The 27279-nt window shown below is 32.9% G+C and overlaps 1 protein-coding gene across 1 annotated transcript; it reads right to left on the bottom strand.

Moving 5' to 3' along the window:
- Positions 1-643: 643 nt before the first annotated feature.
- LOC134261302 (plexin-B1-like) lies at positions 644-26926 on the bottom strand. The gene is made up of 27 exons (XM_062743744.1): positions 25807-26926; positions 24271-24462; positions 17121-17252; positions 16746-16846; positions 16374-16509; positions 15473-15644; positions 15146-15242; positions 14906-15018; positions 13296-13456; positions 12339-12434; positions 11888-11981; positions 11233-11396; positions 10825-10964; positions 10577-10676; positions 10212-10360; positions 9920-10108; positions 6961-7048; positions 6499-6738; positions 5668-5826; positions 4874-5060; positions 4468-4608; positions 4285-4368; positions 2673-2854; positions 2375-2484; positions 2120-2282; positions 1880-2016; positions 644-919 (listed from the first exon to the last, which is right to left on the bottom strand). The coding sequence occupies exons 1-27, from the start codon at positions 26893-26895 to the stop codon at positions 724-726; spliced, it is 4812 nt and encodes a 1603-aa protein (XP_062599728.1). The 5' UTR covers positions 26896-26926; the 3' UTR covers positions 644-723.
- Between the last annotated feature and the right edge of the window lie 353 nt (positions 26927-27279).

Below are 27279 nucleotides of genomic sequence, written 5' to 3'. Positions count from 1 at the left end.
ACACGTCTCTTATCTACAGCTTTTCCTATACTGACGGATATACTTTGATGATAGTTTCAGAAATTCTATTTTACATGATGACACTTGTTTTGGGTCTCCTTGAGCAAGCCATTGAGACCATGCCATTATAATCATATTGGAGGCGGGTTGTTTTTTCGTGAGCTCAGTGTTCACAGTACCTCTAGAATAGGGATGTGTTTTTATTTGTGATAATTGTGATTATGATTTTAAAATAATTTAAAAGCTACAATACGTACCTTCTTCGTATATTTTTATATCATTCTAATATAATACATTTTATTGCAAAGTAAAGAAAACATACATTTTTGTTCATATGTTAACCGCAGCTAAATAATTACAAAGCGGAACACGTCCACAAACGCAAATGATTAATTTGAGTTTGAGTATACTTGCATGTGTTTGCAATATTTTTAATGAATAATTAGAAATTGAATGTAAATTCCTTCTTTTTGAAGGTCCCCAATTCTTTATTGATTCCTAGTTGAATATTAAAAGAAAATGTTTTCTTTTTTCTTTAAACATTGCAAAAATAATAAAAAGTGAAAAACATAAAAAAAAATGGGTAACATAACGTGTACATGTTATGGTTACATTGTAATGACAAAATGAAAGCATTTAAATAACAACACTTTACTTTTTTCCCTGATTCAAGAAGGTTAAAAGATCAATGACATTGTTCTTAACAATAGTAAATTAAATTTTTCAGTGCAGATCGAGGTAGTCTATCCCTAGTTCAACATTTACATAGGTATTCTGAAGTCGCTCATAAGTAAAGGTAGGTTCCAGATAATTATCATCGGAGGATGGAGTTGTTAATCTGGTCAGTTCACTGACGAGGTCGGAAAATGTTGGTCTTCTGTCGGGGTCTAGATCCCAACATCTTGACATAACAGAGTATCTGAAACACAGACAAAACTTATTGTACCGACATTTAAATTAATCCTATAAAATGAAACAAGTCCTTTTATATTTTTTTCTAAATATTCAACACAGTTTAAAAACTGAATGTTTATATAAAACCTTCTTCGGTAGTAAACAGATTTCCATTCTCTTTTTTAAAAAAAAAACACTCTAGCTTGAGGACAGATGGTTCTAAACAAACAATGCTTCCGAAATCATAAAATGTTTACATGAGTATACAGGTAAAATGAAAAGTTTAACCGTGCTGATAAGACTTAATCATAAAAGAGACATAGCATGAAATAATGTATCCATTGGAAAACAAGTGATAAAAATTTTAGAGACACACTGCAAAAGAACTAAAAGAAGAATTTTGAACATCATGGAAACTGAAAAATTCTTCTACCAGTTTTGTAATGCAATATATTTAGCAAAAGCAAAATCAAGGTAGAAAAATATATAAATCAATGCCAATCGCAACTTCTTGGGCCTTTCCCACAAGCGGAAAAACAACTTTCGAATGTTTTACGCAGACGCTTTTCACAACCTATAAAATAAATGTTTGAATACCTCTTATCTGTGGAGTATGGTGTTTAACATAGAATGTTAATATATATCTTAAAATGTATTATAGAAGGGACTTCTAACTCCGTATATTCTTAATTTGAATCAATAGGAAATGTATAAAATAACATTCGAGTTTGCCTTTCCGACCCCTGAGGGAAAGACCCGAGATGATGCAATTGCAATCAAGGCATCCACTTTGGATTATCTTTCCTCAACAATTGTAAATAACGACATGGATCATCAAACCATTAAGTGATAAAGAAAAAATATCTAAAATATAGTTTTTTTTCATAAAACACCAATTATGGGAAGTGATTATGAAAAAACAATCATATTTTGTGAGTTAACACAGTCGGCTTCGTTTATGATTGTATTTTTAATGAATGCTTACAACACATCTGGACAATACTGAGGCTGTGGCAACTTCCTGTTCATTTTTAAAAATCTGAGCATGTCCCATCCGTCTACTTCCGGGTATGGCTTATTTCCCCTTGTTACCAGTTCCCAAAGCACCACACCAAAAGCCCACTGAATGAAAATATTATTTAATATAGATAGTGAAGGAAAGTAAAACCTGACAGGCTAATTTGAAATATAAAGTACGAGAATACTAGTAAATTACATGTATTACCACGTCTGACTGGGATGTGAAGAGTCCTTTCTCGAGACTTTCAGGAGCCATCCATTTCACCGGCAACTTACAGTTCTTATTACTTATACAGTAGTAATTTTTCTCATAAATATCACGTGACAGCCCAAAGTCTGCTACTACTACAGTTTTGTCATCACCAAGCCTTCAAAAAAGTCAATAAGATTGATGCAATTAAACTCAATGGTTACAAAAATGAGACCACTTCTAACATTTTCAAGTACATGTACAACTCACATGCAATTTCTTGCAGCTAAGTCACGATGCACTACTCTTTGTAAAGTCAGGTATTCCATACCCCTGGCAATATCAGCGCCAAATTGTAAAATGTTCAAAAGTGTCATCACCTGGTAAAAAAGAACCATATGCATCAGATTTACAATACGCTTCGTTCTCCATCGGATTCGCGTTCAGTTGGTAGATTTTGCTTATGTTTTAATTTTTATTCCGATACAATTTGTTTTGTATGATTTGGTTACATAATGTAAATGTTCATACAAACTTTATAATGCTCTACAAATATGAAACATCTTACATTGTTTTTATCTCTGATATATGTTAACATATCTCCATGACCCATAAATGGCAAAATCACTAGTGGCATTTCACTTGAAAGGCAAATTCCAATTAACGTCATCACATTTGGATGGTGGAAATCAGCCATTTGTAAAGCTTCATTTACAAACTCATTGACGTCTATATCTTGTGATTCCTTATCTAAGTAGAAGGAATAGTATATATGTTGAAAGAGGAAATATTCATTGAACGCGATGTAAAGGACCTATAGTAGTAGTTGTAGTATAAACAAACATTTGAAGAAGGATGACAAAAAAAGGGAGAACTAGGGTGTTTATCTAAAAAATGAAGGATTGCGAATACAAATGTAAGTATCAGAAGCACAGGATAAAAAAAAAATACAACACAAATATGACAACATAAGTATGTACTTGGTTAGTTTATTTCATGCTCAGTAGTATAGAAGATTTGTAAAGAATTAATGTATTTTCACTATATACCCAATAGACCTCAGCTCTAAAACAAGAACCCCTTACCCTGGGGCCATGAAATTCACAAATTTTGAAGTGGCAGCCTTATACAACATAACTATGTACTTAATTAGTTTATCTAACACCCAGGAGCAGAGAAAAAGATTTTCAAAGAATTTATGCAATATCACTATATAATCAATAGCACTAGAACCCTTGACCCAGGGGCCATGAATTTCACAATTTTGGTAGATGCAGCCTTATTCAACATAACTATGTACTTGGTAAGTTTACTTAATGCCCTGGAGCAGAGAAGATTTGAAAAGAAATTATGCATTTTCACTTTATAATATATTAAGCCCCGCCCTAAAACGAGAACCCCTGACCCTGGGGCCATAAATTTCACAATTTTGGTAGAGGACTCAATGCTAATTACAATTATGCAAACAGTTTGACTGCTTGATGTCCAGGAGTAAAGAAGAATTTAAAAAAAAAAATTTCAATAATTTTAGTGATTTTTGTCCCATCCCTCAGGCCCCAGAGGGGCAGGGACCAATTCTATTTTTTTCCCTTTACCCAAAGATGCTTTGTTTTAAATTTGGTTGAAATTGGTTGTGTGGTGGCAGAGAAGAAGTTAAAAATGTTTAATTGTTAACGGACGACGCACGACGACGGACGAAAACGGATAGCAATAGGCCACCTGAGTTTACTCAGGTACCTGTAACCTGGAGAAGATATAATGTTAACATGGTTATACTAATCCGTTTAATGATTGCCTTTTCACAATTTCAAAAAAAATATCCCGTTGTAAAATTGTCAAGACAAATTTGTTTTTCAAGAGATATTGCTGTATTCATTGAATTGTCCCGTTTGCATTGTGTCTACTTCCTACGGATGAAAACTCCCCTGTATACATTACTCGTCGAGGCATACGATTGACAGGAATGAAAATTTAAATGACAGTTTTATTAAATATCTAAGTAAATGAAGATAAGAGAGTAGTACATTATGTGGCATGAGTTTAGTGAAGAAGGAAATATTAGGAATACCTAAAATTATTGAAGTACAATTATCATAACATAAAGGGAGGATATCCAAGGGAAATAATAGCTTGATAAAAAAGAAAAGTATGTACGAAGGAAAAGTGGGAGTCTTACATACGGTGTAAGGACTTGATTGCCACTTTAACTTCATTATTTTCCACTGTTTTGGTCCATGTTCCATCATAGACGATCCCAAAGTTCCCTAAATAATACAAGAATAATAAAAAAAATCAGAATATATATTTTTTTCTTAAAAAAACGAAAAATTAATACTTGCTTTTACTATTTCCTTCATATGTACCTTTTCCAACACAATCTCCGATTTTGATGTCATCGGGAGAGATAAGCAAACCTTTACTTTTCAGGAGGTCCACTATACTTTCATCAATTCCATGTTTATCAGTTTTATCTCGATTTATTCCCAGCATTTCGTATCCTGAAACTATAGTGTATGGCCATAAGTGGGTCATAATTGTATCATTATAATATGTATTTTATTGAAAACTCATTCTTTATGAAAATTTGCGATGTTAATTTTGTCTTGGAACCATGCCGTAAGGACTAAAGATTTACTACATGACTCAAAAACATATGCTAAAAACACAGCGCACTGGTGTGAACAATAGATTCGAAACTACCAATTCTGTAATCAATAACATTTGTAGACAAAAATTCGCATGCCTAAACATTAAATCATATACCAGTACCTTGCGCATTTTGAACATAATTTTGAGCTTCTTTTGTCTTCCTGGACTTAAGTTTCCTCCATCTAAGAACGGCAATTGTTACAACACCGACAAACACAACAGTGATGCTTACAGTTATAATAATGTACCATGTGGACGACGGATAAATCAAATCACCAACAACTATGGAGAGGAATCCTACTTCAACCTAATGATACAGTACAAAAGAGAAACAATGGGGCATCTGAATCTAATTAGAATTACATATACAGACGCTTTAGCATGGATGATTTAGAAAGTTCAAACAAAGTCACGATTTTACACTACTACAAAGTGCTTAATATATGTAGTCATAAACCATTTTCGATATTTCTATCTGCGATTTATAAGCACAAGCGTATACTCTTTGCATTCGTTGCATCTAAATGCTAACCTTTTGCTAAATTTTATTGCAGTTAATTCTACTTGTGTGTGTTTGTAAACAGAGCTGACCTGTAAGTGCAACTATTGTGAGTTTCTTATATATCTTACTTTTTCCTGCATAAAAAAACATAGAATTATTTTTTGTTGCTATCAAGTGCTAAATAGCATACATTCGTCTACACAATTGAGGACCAGTTACAATGAACATTTACCAAGTCAGCCGCTTTATTAAGGTTTCCCCCGATATAGTTAGAGTCCGATCTAATATGGCGGACATATTCCTTTTACGAATCCTGCTGTCCAGCTTTAAGGATTTATGAATTAAGTTATGTGAGTGTGGACATTCTAAAACAACAGTTAGGTGATACAGATTTCAGTATCTAGCAACCTACTCTTATAAACAATTTCTCCTCAGTTGATAGCGGTGCTGGCTCTATATAGGGAGGTGTACACGTGAGACTAGAACTCTGCAGATCTGTTAGTATGCATGCCCCTGACCCAACTCGAATATAATAATCATCTTTAGTTGCAACAGCATCTAAATTTTCACCCTAGGGAAAAAACCAAATTATTAATAGCATATTTTGATAGTACTAAAATTCTTGAACTATATTTCATTGTTTTTCTTTGTTTTTAAAAAGGAAATCAAATGATAAAAATCATGAATTTTGGGGGGGGGGGAAGATGGAAAAGCAATATTTATTTTAAATATTGAAAATAGGAGAAATAAAGATTAACATTTCATTTTAAGATTACAAGGAATTTTTTTTTTTAAATTAATGCATTAAAGAATCATGAATCAAAATTTTAAAGAAAATATAAAATGTGATTTTAAATTAAATTTATTTAGATTTGCATAATTATATATCACAGATATATTATCCTTCCTATAATTATATGTCTAAGTTTTCAAAACTTAGGCAAAGCACTATTAGATTGGTACATTTAAGAAAATTACACCATGCATAAAAAATTATCCTTCCTACAATTATATGTCTAAGTTTTCAAAACTTATCATAACCTGTAACCTAAAACCATTAGATTGGTACATTTAAGAAAATCACACCATGCATAAAAAATAAATAATTAAGTTTCTGTTTAATTCTGTTTTTTTTTTTCAAAATCAAAAGGACATTGACGAATAATCAGAAATGAAATTTGCATGTATTCTCTGTCAAGTATTTTCTTAAAAGATTAAAAGATAATATTTCAAAAGGTCTTACCGTGATAGTAATTTGGTTTCCTTCTGAGGCAGGATCGAAACTATAAGATCGGTATCCATTGAAGGAAAAGAAGATAGGATCGTTAACATACAGCACATATGGCTGCAAAGTGGTTGAAAAACCGTCCAAGGAAAGTTGGAGTGTTTCAATACTAGAGCTATTATCTGGCAGCCATCTTGGAAAATGGGGGAATTTACATGTGAGACGATTCATATTTATTCTCAAACACAAATTCTTGTCCTACAAAGAAAAAAAAATATAAATTTAAAGCAATAAACACGTCCAGTAAGTGTGAAAAAAATAATTTTGACGAAAGAAAAAGGAGAGATAGCTATAGAGAGACAAACATAGGAATTTTTCCTGATCAGCGAAGCTCACATTAGCTTTTTTAAAAAGATTGGCCAAAAATCCTAATATCATTCCGTCATTCTAAGAAATCAACGAGTAATAACATATCCTTACCTTTCCTTTGTGATCAGAAAAGTGTACTGTCAACTCATCAATAACTTCTACAAAGCCGCTACCGATAACTGCAAAGCTTAACCCTCCACTCAAGAGAATGAAAGAAAAAAAAATATAATGATAATGTCAACTTCCCTTACTTATGCAGCAATATTACCTTCATCACATTTTGTATATTGTTTAATGGACGTTGAGATTGAATATTGTTCGTTAACTCCATATCCTTCTGCATACGGAGTATATATATCTCAGCTGATTCGATACGCAAGAGCATGCTGTACGTATGAACAATTTCTAAAACGAGGTCAATTATTGACAAGCAAGTTGGTGAAACAAGAATATCAGAAATTTCGTTTAAAGTCATCATTTTGTAGGTTCTATGGTCGATACAATAACCTTGTCAGCAAATACAATTGATCACTGAGTCAAATGCTGACTGACCTTTTTCATACCAATTGTTAGTCCATTATTTATATACTGAATTGACGACGAATTTTTTCCGTTATTTCCTGATCATGACAAGGAGCACAAGGCGGGTGTGACCGGTCGGCAGGGGATGCTCACTCCTCCATGGCACCTGATCCCACCTCTGATGTTTCGGGGGTCCGTGTTTGCTCTGCTCCTATTTTGTATTCTTTTATGGACTTTGAGACTGAATACTGTTCGTTATCTCCATATCCTTCTTGTAATTAAAAACAAACGTTTGCATGAGCTTTATTCTTTTAAATAAATAGTTACTTGAATGTTTTAGATTACATTTTCAGCAAGATCTATAATAAAAATAACAATTTGAAAAACATTGCGTTTTTCCTCGGCCAAATAATTATCATCTAAAAAACATTTAAATAAAATTTAAAAGAATTTAAAAAAAAATTAAATAATTCAGATCATAGTACCAATAATGCATTTTAGGCAGATTAATTTGCCTTTGTACCAAATTAATCTCATTTAATTGCGGAAGCACATTATAATATTGTTAGAAATAACAATGGAACGAATTGGTTAAAATAAAAAAAGCCATCTTGGTACGAGTTAATTAGTTTATTTTACTTCTTCCGCCACACAGTAAGAGAATGCAGAAAACAAAATCGACATAACAAATTATTACAGAAAATATCCGAAGAAAGAGAATCAATCTTCACATCTCAACCGACTAGAAATACCGCCCCTGAGAAAGCCACTACACGCTCCAGAAAGGAGCGTAATCGGAACTTTGTGTTGCCAGGCAGAGGGCGAGGGAGGCGACCTAACCATGCTAATCGGACCATAACACGGCAAAGGGGAAACCCGACCAGGACCACCACACCTACACAACCAGCCACAGTAATGGTGGCGTTTCCCACGCCTGATACAGCAGGACTCTCGGAGGGCCAACACCTCGGGTGTTGAGCAACACCTCGGTTGAGTCAAATATTTGAAGCTTCCCCACCGTAAATGCTTTATCGCAGAACACAAACAATGATGAATTTGTTGGCCTCCATTAAGCATTTCAGATTACTAACCGGCCCAGACCCTCAGTTGTAAAGATCCTATCAGTGCCCTTGTGTCCCTTAAAATTAAACAAAAGATTTGAGAGGGAAAATTTGTTGATCTATCAATATTATTAAAATCGGCGCGGGAAATGTTAGCCCACTTAGTCACACAAGACCAAATACAAATACGCAATGACACAATTTGCCTTGTTAAGCATAAACCCCGCACCTTTTTGTCAATTGACAAATGGAAGTTAGCCTTCCTCATCTTCACAAGTATTATGTTGGAAAAATACAGATAGAACAAGTGACCAATAATTTTTGAAATATATAAGGGATATAAGAATGGCCGCTGATAAATCTGGGAACAGTTGGTTCACCTAAGATGAAGAAATTTAGGCTGCGCGATGTGTCTGACCCACACTCTAATTGGGGCATCATAAACTCCGAACTCTGGTTAATCCATGTAACCAACAACTATACCATGCAAGAAAAGCCGATATCCCCCACACAAAATTTCTACTCCCATCATAAACAGTCCAACATTACAGTAGCTAAGAAAAATGAAAGTTCAACATCAAATCGTTACTCTTATGATTTTTAGTCATGTAAATTTTACCCAAATTGCAGGTTTGTCCACTATAGTAGGAAACATGGGATAATTTGCACAACGGGCAAAGCCCGTTTTGCATCAATTATCCTATGTTTCCCACCATCGTTGATGTCACCAGCATGCCATACTATCTAGACTGTGAATCCTTATATTTTCATTTCACTGTGAAAAAAAATTGTAGATTTCTAAAAATGAAGACATAAATTTTAATTACACAAGGACTCCCATGCCAATTTCTATAGTCTTCGACCACTGACGTCAAACTAAAAGTCAGCTGCACGAGATTTACGTGCATATTTGACCTCTTAAGGGTCAGCCACAGAGACAAATAACACGGGATTTGCAGGCTTATCAGGCCTCCTTAGCTGCTGACCTATCGATCAGCCTAATTTACATTCCGGTAGATTTATCAAGAATTCAACTCTGCTAACTTTCAAAGAGTTATCACAGAGAAAGAAAATTAGAAATGGAAATATTAAATGTAGTATCACATGTAAGACCAGTTACTAAATGTAATATTACATGAAAGACAAATTACTAAAAGTAATATTACATGAAAGACCATAACTAAAAGTATTATTACACAGAAGACCAATTACGAAATGTAATATAACATGAAAGAAAAATTACTAAATGTAATATCACATGAAGGCCAATTACTCAGTAAATATGATATGCAAGACCAATTACCAAATGAAAAATAGTGTATACATTATAGAGTATTCAAGTCATGAACCGAGGGTTAAGCAAAGAAAATCTAAAAACAAAATACCTATACTCTTTTAACACAATTCTTCTGAAATAATTTAGGCATAGTTTCACATTGTATATCATTACACTAAGTAAAATGTAGTGATAACTCACAATTATATACCTGTAAATACTCTTTAACTCTGACGGTTCTGTTCTCTGCACTACAGGATCAGACAGGTAAGTCAAACTCATGTTCTGTAATGTCCTAACTGATGTATTATCAAACAAAACCTTTATTATATGGGGTCCTGTTCTGTTACCGGGCTCCGGAACACATCTTATTGCCTCGTCAGATGAAACCTTCATTTTCCTAAAAGTTGTCAAAGTATGAAGAGTATTTTTAACAATTTTAATTCACAACGTATATGATGATTTATTCATATATGTTTTAAGTATCATTTGTAGAAACATACACAGAACATAGTTTAGTGTTGGAAAAATCATCTTTTATTTCGATTCGAAGGTTCCTATTTCCTATTAATAAATTTCTTCCTGTTAAGGTGATGGATCTTCCCACAGATTGTAAGACTTCAGCAGGAGACAGACCTAATAGTTGTGGATCCTATCAAAATATTATCAACATCAAATGATATAAACTATTTTACGAAGGACATAAAATATAGGGTTATGTAAAGATATTAGTTCTCCAATATGTTTACGAAGACTGAGCGTAATTAACTTTATCGCATTATGCAGTTTTGAAGCAATAAAACGTTTGTATGAAAATGCAGTGAAATGTGAACTGAAATGTAATATAATACTTTATTGTTACATGTACCTTATAAATAAACTTTGCTGAACTGACTCCAAGCTGTCCGTTGACACTTAGAATTATTGGTCCAGAAGAAACAATGCTTGGTCCCGTAACACAATGTACACTACATCATTAAACAAATGGTTATGCATATATCTTAACCTTTCATTCATTAAGTCAAATTGAATTCAATACATTCTTAAAACGTACAAATTTAAAGAATGACAGCATTTTAGAACCGAATCGATCGAAAACAGATTCGTACAACTTACATGCGATCCGATACAGAAATGTCTGAGCATAAAACACCAGCCACAGTGATATTATCAATTTGTTCTCTTGACATCCCAATATGTGTCCCGATGATTGTTATGTGGGTACCACCATCAATCGAACCATCCGTTGGATGAATCTGTCTAATGCATATTATTAAATCACATATTGTTCAAATAATAATTTTGCATGGTAACTCAATGGAAGCAAAGACAGTTAACGTTATTTCTTTTTATAACCAAAACATATCACCTCAAGAACATGACAACTTGACCCTGACTTTAAAATATGATATAGCACTAAAGACATGACACGCTTTTATGATCAAGAGAAAGGCTTGTAATATTTTTCGAGGGTTTAAATTTCTTAATTCTTGTAATCAGAATAAAAAAAGCTTAATTTCTTACATTGTTTACAATTGGTACTGGATATATTGATTCTGAACAGTTGTTTAGACGGTAGACACATTGATCACTGCACCATTTACAGTTCATTGCAGGATTACTGAGCGCCAGATTCTTACAGAAGGTACAGTCTCCTAGGGCTTGATCAGGACAGCTGTACAAAGTCACTGAAATATGTATTGAAATGTTCGTTAAAGCAGAGCTGAAGCAGTAGACATATTCAACAATAGTGAAGCAATTAAAGGTGGTCTTACATGTATTTCCCTCATCACCTGGATACGGGGTCTCGTTTAAAGTCATCATTTCGTACGTTCTAAGGTCGATACAAAGATCTTGTCAACAAATACAATTTATTGTTGGATCAGATGATGGCTTACATTTTTCATATTGATCGTTAGTCTATTATTTTTACACTGAATTGACGACGGATTTTCCCGTTATTTCCCGATATATAGTGACAAGGAACAAACGGCGGTTGTGACCGGTCGGCATAGGATTTTATTTTATGTTGAAAAGAGACTTACATGGAAAAGTACAGTGTTTGAGTAAAACAAATAAGTAAAGAACATGTACCTTAGTCGTCATTAAAAAATGTCGACATTTAGAAAATCATTGTTTTTGGTTTTTTAAAAAAAAAATTCTAAATATGTACAGGTACCTGTTAAATGACTAGTTTCAATGTTAAATTCTTGTTCTGTCCACAGAACTTTCATGATTGCCTTATATGAGCCTTTGGGTAAAACGTCTTTAATCTGAAATGACAAATGACAAAAGGAGTGTATATATAAAGAAGGATTGCATAAAATACATTTTAAATTTGATACTTACTGCTTTTTAAAAAATATATATCTAGTGTATATATTAACACTCTATACCTATATTTAGTGTATATATCTAGTGTTTATATTACTACTAAGCACCTAAGCCCATCAGTGGAATTTTTTTTAACCTATGTTTAAGCTTTCTTTAAGGTTGCATATTGTTTAATTTTTAAAATATTATTCATCTTTTATTGTTCTTCACGTTTTCACTTTCGAAGCTGAATTATAAACCAAAATAACATACAGCACCCACCACTTTTGATAATGCACTTCCTATATGAAACCTACCTTACCGATGTGAAAAAATAACTGAGTACTTGATTTTCTTCTGCCTTTTACTTTCAGTGTCCTTTTTGGTAACTTTAGATGACCTCTATATTCGTCCTACGAAAATACACAGTCTATATTTAAAGGCAATTAAGTATTGGAATGTATTATAATGTATTATAATTAGAGAAACTATTCTCGCGGAGGCCTGATTTAGACATTCCGGGATATACAAAAAGTACATATCAGCATTTAGCAAGTCTCCTATTCACACAGTACTCGTGAAAAAACGTTCTGTAGAACTAGAAATAAATTTGTTATAAAAGAAAAGGAAACAGATGCCATTGTAATATACTGTAAATGTATTACATTTAGCTGTGTATTCATTTTGGCGCCTTTCGCGGTAAGAAACTTTCAGCGAAATCGAGTTCAAAGCTGAAATTTCTTGCACATATATTCATAAGTAAGAACATTAAGAAATGCGCCAAATCAGGCATACGTGTTTAGAAATCAATTTCCGTCAAATATCATACACGCTAAATATAATACATCTACAGTAATTGCTTTTTTTAGCCTTGAACTTGGAGCACTGTCCAATAATCATTAAGGACAGATGATACAAACAAACTTTTGTCCAAAATTTTGAAAATAACAACTTGGTTCATGTTTAAATAAATAAACTGAAAAAAAAAAGTTTCACCATGTAGTTTTTAATTTTTTATTCCAAGTTGCACAAACATGGAATTCGAAGCGAAAATATTTGTATAGAATGATGAGGATGGTTTCAGAAGGGTAGAATTTTGAACATCATAGAAGGTTTACAACTTCTTTATATTCTATAAATTTATTATTTACATAATGTGCAATGAAATTAGGTAAAAAAATATATACCAATCCAGGCAACCATTTTTTGTTTGTATCATTCGTCCTTAAGAAAAAAAAATTCTATGTTAAAAATATATGATTTTAAGAACTTACTGGTTCTGGGAAATTATTTCCTTGTATGACGATTGTTTTATATTGCCCCTGTTCTATCAATAATGGACCTGTCTGAATTGTATCCACCGCTGGACAAAAAGATTTTCCTCCTTTGCTTTCATAAGCCTTAAAACCATTGAATAAATGTAACAAACGTGTATCTTATATCTTATGGCATTCATCATAATAAATATTTTTTTAGTTATAACGGAAGAAAATTTTGAACACTGTTGTGTGAGAGGGAACAACACAAATGCACTGTGTTTGCTACAATGATTGAGGTGAGTTTAGTCTATACACATGTATTTACTTATAATTATACACACATATTGTATAAATCAAAAATCCCCGAGCCATTTTTAAATCAAAATCAGTTTATCTGCTTTTTCAATTTATAAAATAGGATAGAGGAAGAGTTGTGCTGTATATGGATTTAAAATAGTGAAATTACAATATCATCGATCAGGCTTGGTTACTAAGAGAGATAAACTGTCCAAGCTTTTAATGGGTTAAATGCAAATGTTGTTTTGAATGGGAGTTGTGGTTCTTATACTACTGCCGGTAACCAAAGCAGACATATAATTAAATTAAATCTTTAAAAAAGGTCAAATTAGGAGATTAGGAAACATGAAGAAATAAACAAATGCAAAACATCGGGAAAATACTAGTAGTGTCAAAATTGAACTTTGCGTGCGTTTTAGCTATAGGTGACCGATTAACCAATAGACCACTTATATACTTTAAGTTTCAGTGATCCTTGCAATCTTTTTGTTAAAAGAGTGAATGAAAGGGGGAAAAGTGATGAATGATACTATAGAAGAAACAACTGAAAGGAGAGAAACAAATAAATATAGCTGTAGTGAAAATTACCCCTCTATACATTTTGCGTAAGTTTTTTGATAAGTATCCTGAAAGAAGGTAAATTTATCTTTTATTTGCAATGTAAAAAAATCATGTTCTTGTTTGACAATTTTATAAAAATTTTCAGTGTGACCTTTTGCACTTCCAAGGATTGACCAGAAAAGAATATTCATTTTTAATCGCAATTAATGCAGTACTTACATATAGCCAGCACTTTAATTGTCTGAAGAAACATTGACAAACAATTACTGGAGATGAAACATATTGAGATAACGAACAGTATTCAAGACTAAAAGTCCATTAAACAATACAAAATAGGAGCAGAGCAAACACGGACTTCCAAAACATCGGAGGTAGGATAAGTGCCATGGAGGAGTGAGCATCCCCTGCTGAGCGGCCACACCGCTGTGCGCTCCTCGTCATGATCGGGAATTAACGGAAAATCTGTCGTCAATTCAGTGTATAAATTATGGAGTAGCAATTGGAGTAACAATTAGTATGAAAAATGTAAGTCAGCATTTGACTCAATGATGAATCGATTTGCTGACAAGGTCGACAATATAACTTACAAATTGATGACTTTAACGAGACTGCTTATATTCATGTTTTATCAATTTGGATGTCATAATTTATATCTTTTCAGAAATTGTTTAAACGTAGAGCTTGCTCTTGCGTATCAAATCAACTGATATACATATATATATAAACTCCGTATGCATGTGATGAACGTATATTAGTAAAATTAATACTTGCTTTTCGACTTTTTACTTTCTCCCCAGAACACTGATCTGTCTTGTACTGACACTTGTTTTCAGTTAAACACCAGACGCACCAATACACGTTGTCCACACATCTAGTACAACTGAGAAAAATTAAAGTCAAAGTCTCTAATTATTCTTTTGCTTAAATTGAACGAACAACATTATTTGCTATTTTTAAGATTTTGATAATCATTTTCAAATTTTAAATATTCCTGTTTTTTCATTTACTTTGTGAAACTACTGCAGTTGTAGATAAGATAAGGTGTTGACACAATCAACTGTTCTGTCTCAATAGATAAAACACCCAGGCTTATGCTGATATGTCCTGCCGAAATGAAATTAACAGATTATTCTACTTGTATTAAAATACATGTAAGTACCAATATTTAGTTTTCTCTAACAATATAATTAAATTCACCAAAACATGTAAATATGTTTAATCTCGAAAAAAGAAATGGTGAATTGGGACCTGTTCATTGACATTTTTGTGGATTAACGGTGATTTGTTCTTTATTTCTAATATTTATGGTGTTATATATTAGATTATGTTCTTACCAAGGCTGCTGTAAAAGTCCAGTGTTAGATTTTCAACATTAGGGTTTCTACACTCAATACCAAAGCTCCACTGAACAGCGGGGGATAATATCTGATCTCCGTTAGGAAGGCTAAACACACAGTTGTAGGAGATATTGTCATCTCGAGGCAAATCTTTGATTGTTAGATTTAACTAAAAAAAAGTAAAACAAACTTATTTATAGAGCTAGTAAATTTAATCTATTAAAATGTGTTTGCAGTTATTATTCTCGTGTTTGATGTAGACAATTGTTTCTGTCATTAAATGGTCATTACAAACTAGTATTATAAAGTGTCGTAAAAATTAGAGAGAATTTCCTCTTAAGCATTTACTTACTCCCTCTTTAAGAGGATTGAAAAATGTCTTAAAAAGCAAACCAGTAACAATGAGTACATTATTAATTTTGGAAAAAGAAAATACTCTCATAAGTTCTTTTTTCCAACTTTTTACAAAAATGTGCTTATTGAAAAAATAAGATGATTTCCAGTATAAAAGCATAGCACCATGTTGAATCTTTTTGAAGAAATCATTATGAGGTGAAACAAATCATTGAAAAACAAAGTGATGATAAAAAATAATCAGTACCATAATATAAAAATCTACATAAACACATTAAAAGTAGCATGGACTTCTTATGCGGCAGTTCAAAAAGCAACACTGAGAAACAGATGAAAAGGACGTTTAATGTCTAAAATAAGATCCTTCCGGCGGAGTCTGGATTCCATTGGGCGACTTAACTTACTAGTGAAAAAGCATACAATTACAAAACATCAGTTATAGGGAAAAACTATCTAATGATACGTTAACACAAAACAGAATAAAACACATATATACTTTATGCAAACAGTAAATTTGAGATTCAATATAGAAGTCAGTTCTTACGGTGATGTTTTGTGAGACATGGAACATTGGTGGGGAGGCATTAAGGATTTCGATACATCTGTCTTCTTGCTCTGGAGCGTTAGCGTACAACCATCGAATAGGAGTAGGATTGTAACACTCAATTTTTAATGAACACCTGAAAGAAAGGAAACTTTTGATATCAAGAAAATATATAGTAATTATACATTTGAAAAAAGATGTTTATCTTTAGCATATAATCATGCATGTACAAATAATTAAGACAATTCACGCTTTTAAAGATAATCTTACTATGAGCAAAAACAAAAGTTGAAAGGGGAAGAAAAGAAAAAGTTCTATATGCAATATAACTTTTTGCAAAAATAGCAGATTATTCCAATATTTTGTACATACGTGTTGCCAAGGACACACCAACCACAATAAGGGTCATTACTTAACAGACACACCCTGCATGTTGTGAATTTGGAACAATTCTGAACTGGAATCTTGGCCACCTGAAATTAGTTTACTGTTCAGTAATATTTTATAATTTCAAAAATAAATATTATTGGTGTAAGTACAATGTCTTTATTGTAAAATGCATTTTGTTGAGGAGGGATTCAATTGTAGAGATACACCTTCCATAGAAAAAAGCATAAGTATTGAAAATAAAATATTTTTGGCTCCCAAAGCATACAAATTCCTTCGGAAAAGTTCTCCATTTCCGAATTCCCTTTCCATAGTTATAATTAATGTAATACTTACAGTAAATCAGCAACCCATTCTTACTTTTCTGTCACTCATGGCGTAAAGATACATCTGAGAATCATCAAACACCATATCCTGCTTTATAGTATGACCCTCGTCCACTACAATGGGAGAATCATACAGCTCTGCTTTGCAAGAGGTTTTCAGAACCACCTGCCAAAAAAAGCATTAAATAACCTGATAATTTCTAACATATGTTTTTGTAATAGGTAATTTATTCTGTACGAACTTTCGTTAAGTTAACCTACGGATTTTTCAACGCATTGACTGTAAATGTGTTTGAGGAATAAATGTTGAATTCATGAAATGATTGAGAAAGTGCTTGGTTTTTTTTTTTTAGTATTTTTGAAGCATTTTAAAGCCTCTTTTCATTATTAATACTTCCATGATGGATATCAAAATAATCGCCTCATTATTCACTATGAACAATCTTTATCAGTCAAAAGATTTTTTGACACATTTATTTTGTTTTGATTGAAATAATCGGTTCTCATACTAAAAGAAAATATTTCTAAATGCTGCAGAAAGGATACAGTCGCTCTGCCACAATATAAACTAGGTATATTGGTCAATGAAAAAGACAATATGTGTCATGAGTGTGTACCCTGAGACACTAGTAAACTTTCAATGACTTGAAGTTGTTTTAGAAGCGTGTTAGGGTTTTGAAAACAGATTCTGTTTCAATCAAAACAAAACAAAATAAAAGTATCAAAAACGCAATTGATGAATCAAGAGTGCGCACAATGAGAAGTTTATTTTGATATCAATCATGGACGTAAATTTATTGAAAGTCTTTTTGATATACTTTGTTGCATATTTTAGGATTAAAGTGATTATATCAAATAAAACTAAAAACATTAAATTTTGGGGGATATGAATTATTGATTTATTTGTTGTATTTTAATTTCAAAAATTAATAAATTGATATTCATTTATTAATTAATTCATTTTATTTGTTTGTTTATTTATCTATTTTTTATTTATTTGTTTAATCATTTATTGATCTATTTATTTATCTATCTATATTTATTCATTTGTGGATATATATTTTATTAATATAATTATTAAATAAAACTAGATGCTGTCAAGAGACAGAAATACGCGCACTAAGGTGTTTGCCTCTAAATCCACAATCCTTCAAATTGGGCTTTCCAAGGAAAAGGTCAAAATAATTCTATAATTTACGCAGTACATACGCATGTGTTCGTCAAATCGAGCATAACATTCTCAGGTGACCACTGAGCCTCGTATATACATTTCATATACTGTAAATTCCTTATTTTTCGCGAGTACTTTTAATCGCGTATGGACTCTTTAACGTCAAATCGCGAGAATAATAATTCGCGAAAGAACAATTACTAAAGGGATTTAACATAGATTTCAGCACCATAAAAATAAGGGCGAGTAATTTTATTTCGCGTGTTGTGATTCTCGATATAACTAATTCCACGCGTATATTGAGGAATCCACAGTACTTAATTCAGTACCAGTCTGAAATAAAAAAAATTAATTAATGAAGTAAATAAGGTTTTGCTCATAATATTGGAACTTTTTAAATTTATTTTCTCAATAACAAATATTTTTTTTTTATTTTAGTACAAAGCGTTTTTTGCAGAATTTATCAAAATGTGCAAACTCTTTTTAGCATTGATCAGGCCAAAAAAAAAACAACCTTAAAAATCAAACATATTAATCAATTTTTTAACACCCCCAACTATTCACACACACACACTCACACACACACACCCTCAACCCACACACCCACCCACACACACACCCTCACACACACCCTCTCTCTCTCTCACACACACACCCTCACACACATACATATTTTCTGAAATAGGCCTCTCTGGCAAAGTTGTGTTAAAACATTATTTGTTATGATGAATTAAAATTTGTTCTTGTACTATTAATGCATGTTAACACCTTTTTGAAAATTTCTACATCAAAATGGTATGGCGTCATCCCTTATCATTTTTAGATAGCACAACTCTCGGCACACCTTGGCCGATTCGTACTTCATCTGATGAAGGCGACGGAATCAGTCAAGGTTTGCCGAATGGAATAGCACATGCTGATTGTGCAGTTTGGTTTGTGCATCAGTTGAAATCATCTTGTGTTTTAATTGGATTATATTTCATGAAGTTGACAGGGCCTATGACAGTCGTCAAGTACAAGTTTAAGTATAGATTAGTGTAAAATAAACCGAAATGCAAATGATTAGGTTAAAGTTCAAAAAAGGGTCAAAGATAATCGCCTTCCACAGTGGACAAATTTCACATTGTGAAGTTATCTCTCCGTTGTCGTCGTGACATTTAGTTACAGACGCAGATCCAGATTTTTTTTTCGGAAGGGGGGAGGGGGTTCACACCTACGTCAAAAAATCCAGCCAAGAATTTCCTGAGAAGCATAGAAAAAACAAATAAACAAAATAAAAACAATGATGGTGGGGTTTATGTTTTCTAAGGGGGAGGTGCGTCAAAAGTCATTTTTAATTGTTTCAGTATATGGTCCTATTTAAATAACTTTGGAAATTACAGAGGGGGGGGGGGTCTGATCTCCCTAGCCACTTCCTGTCTCATAAATGATTTTGTGACTCCAAAATAGTAAAAAATATTTCCGTTTGATTCTCCATATTTTAATTGTTTTTTTATCGTGTTTATATTATGTCTGATTCTTCTAAGTTGGTCTATACACATGGCTCCCACATATCATAAGTAAATTCCTTGTGACAAGACTTTTCATTTGGGTACTTCTGATTTTGAATTCTTGATCTCTTGCCCTTGGAATTTGACCCACTTTTAAAAAAAAAAGTACCAAACTTTAATTTTGCCCTAAGTTTTGAACAGTTGGTCTGAGGCTTTCATGTTTAACAAGTGTATTCATTGTGAATTTCCAACAGATAAATATTTTTGACCTTGACTCTAGAGTTTGACCCACTTTAAATAAACACTTTAATCTTATATATAACTTTTGAACAGGCGAGGAAGTATTAGGGATTTCACTCTTATTTCACATGTGTATTCCTTGTGACAAGACTTTTCTTTTGATACCAAAAATTTTGATCTTTGACCTTGACCTTGTGAGATTGACTTACATTTGAAAAACTTCAACCTTCGCAATGCAAAAGCTGCCATACAGTGGCATCAGTGTTTCACAAACACATCATGTTTTTGTTTTTTTAAAGTGGTGGTTTTTCCCTATGAGTGAAAATTCCCAAGAGATGTTTTCCCAACAAACAAATTACTTAAAAAACACAGTATACATGTTTATATTTTATATTCAACAGCTATACTTCTGGTCATATCTCCAATTCTCCCTTGAATCAGACATGATGGTATAAATATTTTAAAAATAATTATTATAAATGTTAAAAAGGTTGTGCATATTAAAATTGACTAAGCTATATGCGGTTGAATTAGCTATAAAAGTATAGCTTTGATATTTTGCTACTCAGAGCACCTTGACTATTTTCAATCATACTTTTTTCTGTAATGAAAAGGTTTTTCAACATGGATACATGTCATACAATTTGAACTTTTCAAACAAATGCACCGCATGGGAAAAAAACACTTTTCAGAAACTGTAACCCTTTCCAAATACTTGTGAATCATACGTTTTTGGTGTTTTTGGTTTCCTAATCACAATTTGTCTATCGTCCATCTGTTTGTCTGCAAACTTTTCACAATTCAACTTTTTCTCTAGGACCAATGGGCCAATTTCAACCAATTTACATAGACATATTCAGGGGACTTTTTTCATCATAAATCTTCCTCTCAAGAACAGCAAGGATATTTATTGTCCCCCATTTTTGCAAAAGGTTGGGGACATTAAATCTCATTTGTATGTCAGTCTGTCCGTCTGTCATAATAAAAACCTTGGTCATTATGGTCATATATTCTGAATGAGAGGGGACAGGACTTTCACATTAAACATATGTATTAGTATTTACCTGTGACAATACCATTCTAAATACACAATGACTTTTTATACCCATGGCCTTGACCTTGAAGTTTGACCTACTTTCAACAAAATATAAATTGTTTTAAATTGATTAACTTGAAAGAGAATAGGAAGGACATTTTATCATGTTATACATTCATGTATTTTACCTGTGAAAAGACCTTCCCAAATGAATCATGACTTTTGACTTTGTGACCTTGACCTTGAAGGTTAACTTACTTATCAAAAATGTTGTATTTCCGTTTAACTTTTGATTGAGAATAGATATGACTTTCAATTTGACGTGTATATTACCCAAAAGAAGATGTTTCCCAACATACTATCGATTTTTCCCTAGACCTTGATGTTTTACCTAAATTTCAAAAGATTGAACTCTCCCAAAAGATGATTAGGCCAATGTATGAAATATAAGAGGAGTACAGGGAAGACGGGCTTTTTGCATAAAAAAAATATCATTTTTCGACCTCCATTTGACCCCCGGTACAAATTCAAAATTCCGAAACCTTACTACACACATCTACATGACACCACTAACCACCTTTTTTTTACTGTGTAAAATGTAGAAAGAATTCAGGGAAGAAGGGGCTTTTTGCATAAAAAAAAACGTAATTTTTCGACCCCCACTTGACCCGCCGGGGCAAAATGAAAATCCCGAAAACTTAATGCACATCTACATGACACCAACATGCAACCATATCCCTAAAGGTAATTGGGCTACTGTGTAATATGTTAGAGGAGTTCATATGGACACATCACTCTATGGACACGTCACTCTATGCCGGTGAAAGGATTTAAATTTAGAACTATACTCGGCAATCAGCGCAATTGAGCAGCGAGGGTTCTTTATCTTGCCAGCTCCTAACGTGACACAGGACCTACGTTTTTAGGTCATATTAGAAAGACCCGTGACTTTCACTTCCAATGCCGAGCGCTTGGCGAAGAAACAGCCACTACCTATCTTTACGTCATAGGTTTGACGCGGTACCGCCAACGAGAATCGAACCCAAGCCTCCCGATCACAAACCGAACGCTCTACCACTAGGCTACGGTGAACGATGAGGAGTGAAGAAAAGACGGGCTTTTTTGCATAAAAAACATCATTTTTAACCCCCATTTGACCCGGAACAAAATCAAAATTCCGAAACCTTACTGCACATCTACATGAAACCTTCAACCATCTACCTAAAGGTGATTAGACTACTGTGTAATATGTAGGAGGATTCCAGACAACACGGGGCTTTTTGCATGAAAATGTTATTTATTTCGACCCCAATTTGAACACCTCACCCCCAGGCCAAAATAATAATTCCGGAATTTCACTTTACATCTACATGACACCACAAACCATCTTCCAAAAGATGATTAGGCTACTGTGTAAAATGTAGGAGGAGTTCAGGGAACATAGGGCTTTTTTGCATAAAAAACGTCATTTTTCGACCCTCAATTCATTCCCCAGGGCAAAATCAAGCTTCCAAAATCTTACTGCACATCTGCATGACACTATCAACCATCTCCCAAAAGATGATTAGACTACTATCTAAAATGTAGGAAGAGTTCAGGTAAGACAGGCTTTTTGCATTAAAAAAAACGTCATTTTTCGACCCCAATTTGACCCCTCCGGCCAAAATGAAAATTTCGAAATCTGCACATCTACCTGACACCACCAACCATCTCCCAAAAGATGATTAGGCTACTGGGTAAAATGTAGGAGGAGTTTAGAGAAGAAAAGTTGACAGACGGAAGGACAGACATGAGTAACAGCAATACACTTTCTTTAGAAAGTGCGGGTATAATGAATAATTTAATTTATATATTTATTCTTATTTATTACTTCCTTATTTATTTTATTCATGTATTTATATATGGTCGTTCTTTCCATTTAAGTAATTTTATCTAATTCCCTAGAAAATGAATATTCAATGCATATATTTGATAATTAATCCCCAAAAAATTAATTCTAGTTCTTTTACATAAACATTTATTACGCTCAAAGATGATTTAAAGCTGATCAATAATTAAATGAAAAAAAATGAAATATATAGAGAAAAGGTTTACAAAGTACATTCGTATGCCGTCTAGTTTCACAAGATGCAGTTAATAGGGATGCTATTTCTTCTTAACAATCGATGCATGTCTTTGCCGTTTTGTTTTATTACAATTCATATTACTAAGTTTATATTAAATAATACTTTAGAGTTTTCAAGACTATAGCATTTTCACACTTAATTTGGAACAGGGATCTAGTTAAACCTCCTTTTCTTAGCCAACATAAATGTCCGTGGATGACAGAGGAAGACAGTCTAGGCACGGACAACGATAGGGGGCAACAGGGAGTGGAAAGGGAGATCAGAGAATGTCAGGGGACGACATAGAGTAGATAGTGTAGACATGGAATACGACAGGGGACGACAGGGAGTGGACAGAGTGGGTAGGAACGACGACAGAGAATCATAGGAGAAAGTCAGGGAGAGACAGGAAAATGTCGGGGACTGACAGGGGGACGACCAACAAGGATGTTTTTTTTTGGAATCTAAGAGGGTATTTAATTTAGTAGTGTTCGAAGTTGCACGTGGAAATTTACAACTGTAAGTAGAAAAAAAGAATTTTTACACGTTGTGTTAGAATCAATAACCATGCAAGATTCGTGTATTCGAATTTAAAGAGGCGGGTTCTGATTGGAGAGGGTTGCGAGGCTGTAACCTCCTCTTTCAAACTATAATAAATCATTAACATCCTTCCTTTACAAAAGTTAAGCGTTGCCTTATAATTATTCAATCAAATATATGTTAGGAAGGGGTGAAGTACAATACCAATCCCTTCAAAATTATTATAAAATGATATCAGGATGTCGAAATTATATCGGTAGGAATTCTCCAACCCTCACCAAACTCGGAATTAGTTAATTATCATCACATCTCATTTCATAAGGTTTTATTACTCAAAAATATCACGGGGATTAAACATTTTAGTTACAAAATTAATATAATCATATAAGAATATCTGGATAATGAAAAGTGCTACTAGAATCCTACTGTCTTATAATTAAAGTACTTTTCCATACTTTCGCATGAAACCTTTAACAGAAATAGCATAAAGTCTATCAAATACCTAAACTAAGTATAATGTCTTTCAAGGAAGACAGCAATGAAACTTTATGAGTATAATTGCAATATCGTTGTAGTTTTTTTCAATGTACAATATATGCTACCTTTTTGATATGTCCACTAGAGGTTCCAAGAAATGCTACAGTGTGGTCTCCTGTGATAGTAATAGCCAAAGTTTCAAAATGGTTTTCTGCTGCTTGAAACTCGATGACTGGGGAAGCAATTTCTGGAGTTTTCAAATCTTTTTGCAAAGGAAGGTAATTTGAGCACACCAACTCATCATCAGTAAAAAAAGCCTACAGTGTAAAGCAAACATTATAAAAATATATTATGAAACACGTGCAAAAAGCATTGGATTGTTAAAAAGTGTGTAAGAACTAAACGATCAATACAAATGTCAGTAATTATCTTTATATGCTTTTTAATTAAGATAAGACAAAAGAATATAGATATGAGGGTTGATCCAAAAGTAATGTCACTGTGTCCATATCTTTAATATTTGGCGTCATATTATCAAATATAAAGCACCAAAAGATGCATAAACATTAATCTAATTAAAATTGAAAATTTCATTTAATAATCTTCAATTGGATTCATTTTATAGATGTTTAAAACATTAAACATAGGGGGTGTCGCTGCGTCACAACTAAACGTCACGTTTTTAAGTTAATATTGTTAGAATGAAAAAAAAGACAAACACATAAAGAAAAGCATCTAAAAATCGTCTAATCGTCCAATATTTTAAAAGACAAAATTTACGACATTTTCTAATCTTTACTTAAAAATTAAATGGCAGCATTGTTTTTTTTTCATCATAAACAGTATTGTTTATATCTGATGTATTGCAGAAAGGAAATGTTGAAATGGAATAAAAAAAACACCGAAACGAGTTGTAATGTATTTTTCCTTCAAAATCGGGAAATCACAAGTAGAAACAGTTATGATGGTAAATCAAACTCGCAGAGAAAAGAATGTTAACGAGACTTGTTCATAGATGGTTTCAGAGATTTTGGGCGGGTAATAGGTAAACAAATGATCATTTGGGGACAAAAATATCGAAAGGTAGGAGGTCGGGTGGAAACGTTCAGTGGCGTCGACGTTGTCGTAAAAGAGATTAGTGGCAGTTTGAGTGATATAAGACACTTTTAAGTTTGTCTTATGGTATTGTTCAAAGAATTTTGATGAAGGGTTAAATTATAGATAAAGTGTACAATTGGTGCCAATTGCTCTTAAAGAAATTAAAAAATGTGAATGTTTTGTGTATATCAATTTTTTTTTTAAACGATGGGAAGGCGTTTTTAATAGTTTGTGACGGCGCATATCCGTTTTATGACGTTATTTAGGTGCGGCGACTACCATAATAGCACTTTGTGTTTAATTCGATATTTTGAAAAGTATAAATCATTTTAATTTGAATTTTTCAGGACAGATTTAAAATAAATATAGCTTCAATCATGTGAAATTTGTTAATTTTACGTCGACTAGGAGAAATTTTATCGAAGTTGTGACATTATTTTGGATCAACCCTCGTAGTAACATTTTTAACGTAAACAGTGGTTTGAAAAAAATAATATTTTTCATTTTTATATCAAATAGTATCTCAACTCGTATCAATATTCTTTTTTTTTATTTATCCTTACCATGTCTATTTTTATGCATCGAAATCCATTTCTATATTTTCTTCTATAATCATCATATACTGTGCTTCCATTTAAACACGTCTTAACATTGCTTAGAACTGTTTTTTCCACATTTGGTATACTAAACATACATAAAGCTGAACTGCTGTCTAAACTATGACTGAAAAGTCCGAGAATGACATCATCTTCTGACGTCAGATCAGGGAACTGTTCCTGCAGTGATATCAATAAACTCAGTCCAGGTTTGAATAGCTTTGCAGACTTAAGACTTTTATATGTTTTGCTATTTGATTTGCAAATCAATGGTATTTCCAAAAACGTTCTCAATAGGTCATCAATCCTACACATGTGAACAATTTTAGTGTTGTGAGATCCATCAATTGGATCCTTCTCATTGAATAAAATATAACTGTAATTTCCTGAAGAAAATCCATTAACATATGATATTAAATCTGGTTTCGCATATTTGTATTCATATTCATAAGCAACTTTTCCACGAAGTGAAAAATTGAATAGTCGGGTGATAACTGGGGGATGCCATCGTCTACGTCTAAATTCTATGAAATCCTTAGACCTGTCAAACCTTGTAAATTCAGTTGCCACATAAATCATTGGTTCCATTCTTTGTGTATCACTATTCTGAACTTGAGCAATAAATGCAATGGTGTTTACATCTGCTTCATTGGAAGCCACTGAAGTGCTTCCAGTGAAAACAATTTCACTTATGTTCTTCACATTTCTAATTTCACATTTCCCTTGGAATAAACTTCCACATATCACAAGCCTATCGGAATGAAGCAACAAAATTTTATTATGGTTGTCAATCGGTGACAATTCGGAAAAGTACGAACACATCTCTAAGTTAATTCCACATTTCTTTGAGTCATTTTGGGGTCCAGTGATTATCTTGATTTCCAAGTCTAGATTAAGGTCGAATTGATATAGTGTGTTTGTGGCTCCAACAAACAAGCTGTCATTGTTCCGAACCATATGACTTAGATTTCCGTTGTCCTCAGCTGTGAACAATTGGATAATTTTAATGGAAGTGGAGCTAGTCAACATTACACAAATGAAGAACCACTGATTCATTCTTCAGGTTTATTTTTCGCTTGTAAAACCTCTTCAAAATAAAAATGAAACATATGATTAATCTGTTAGTGCAATACAGATATCATATTATGCAGTACAGTCAAGGTTACAAATGGAAATATCGGCGCTTTTTTAAGATAAAATATACATACTTTACGACGATGGGCGATTCTTTTTAGGACTTCACTGATATGTAAAAAAAAATGTATTATTGTGATTCAAATCTTAAAGTTGGGGACATTTAATTTTTTATTCAGACTTGTCACGTGATGTCGGGGTCTCACAATTTTAGCAATTATACTTGCAGTTTTAAGGTCGTCTATAAATTCCAATATTGAAAGGGCATAGCTAGGTTAAAAATCTTAGTTTGATTTAAAATTCCTT

Source organism: Saccostrea cucullata, unplaced genomic scaffold (genome assembly GCF_032062105.1).
Source record: "Saccostrea cucullata isolate Sc308-1 unplaced genomic scaffold, CSIRO_AGI_Scuc_v1 ctg5899, whole genome shotgun sequence".
Lineage (NCBI taxonomy): Eukaryota > Metazoa > Mollusca > Bivalvia > Ostreida > Ostreidae > Saccostrea > Saccostrea cuccullata.
The sequence above is the reverse complement of the archived record's forward strand: the minus strand, read 5'-3'. Positions and strand labels throughout refer to the sequence as shown.

Coding starts and splice junctions, on each gene's coding strand:
- LOC134261302 (XM_062743744.1), bottom strand. CDS start 26,895: ATGAATCAGTGGTTCTTCATTTGTGTAATGTTGACTAGCTCCACTTCC. Junction 4,609..4,873: donor TTATGTTCAAAATGCGCAAG/GTACTGGTATAT, acceptor CATACACTATAG/TTTCAGGATACGAAATGCTG. Junction 2,017..2,119: donor TCACATCCCAGTCAGACGTG/GTAATACATGTA, acceptor ATTTTCATTCAG/TGGGCTTTTGGTGTGGTGCT.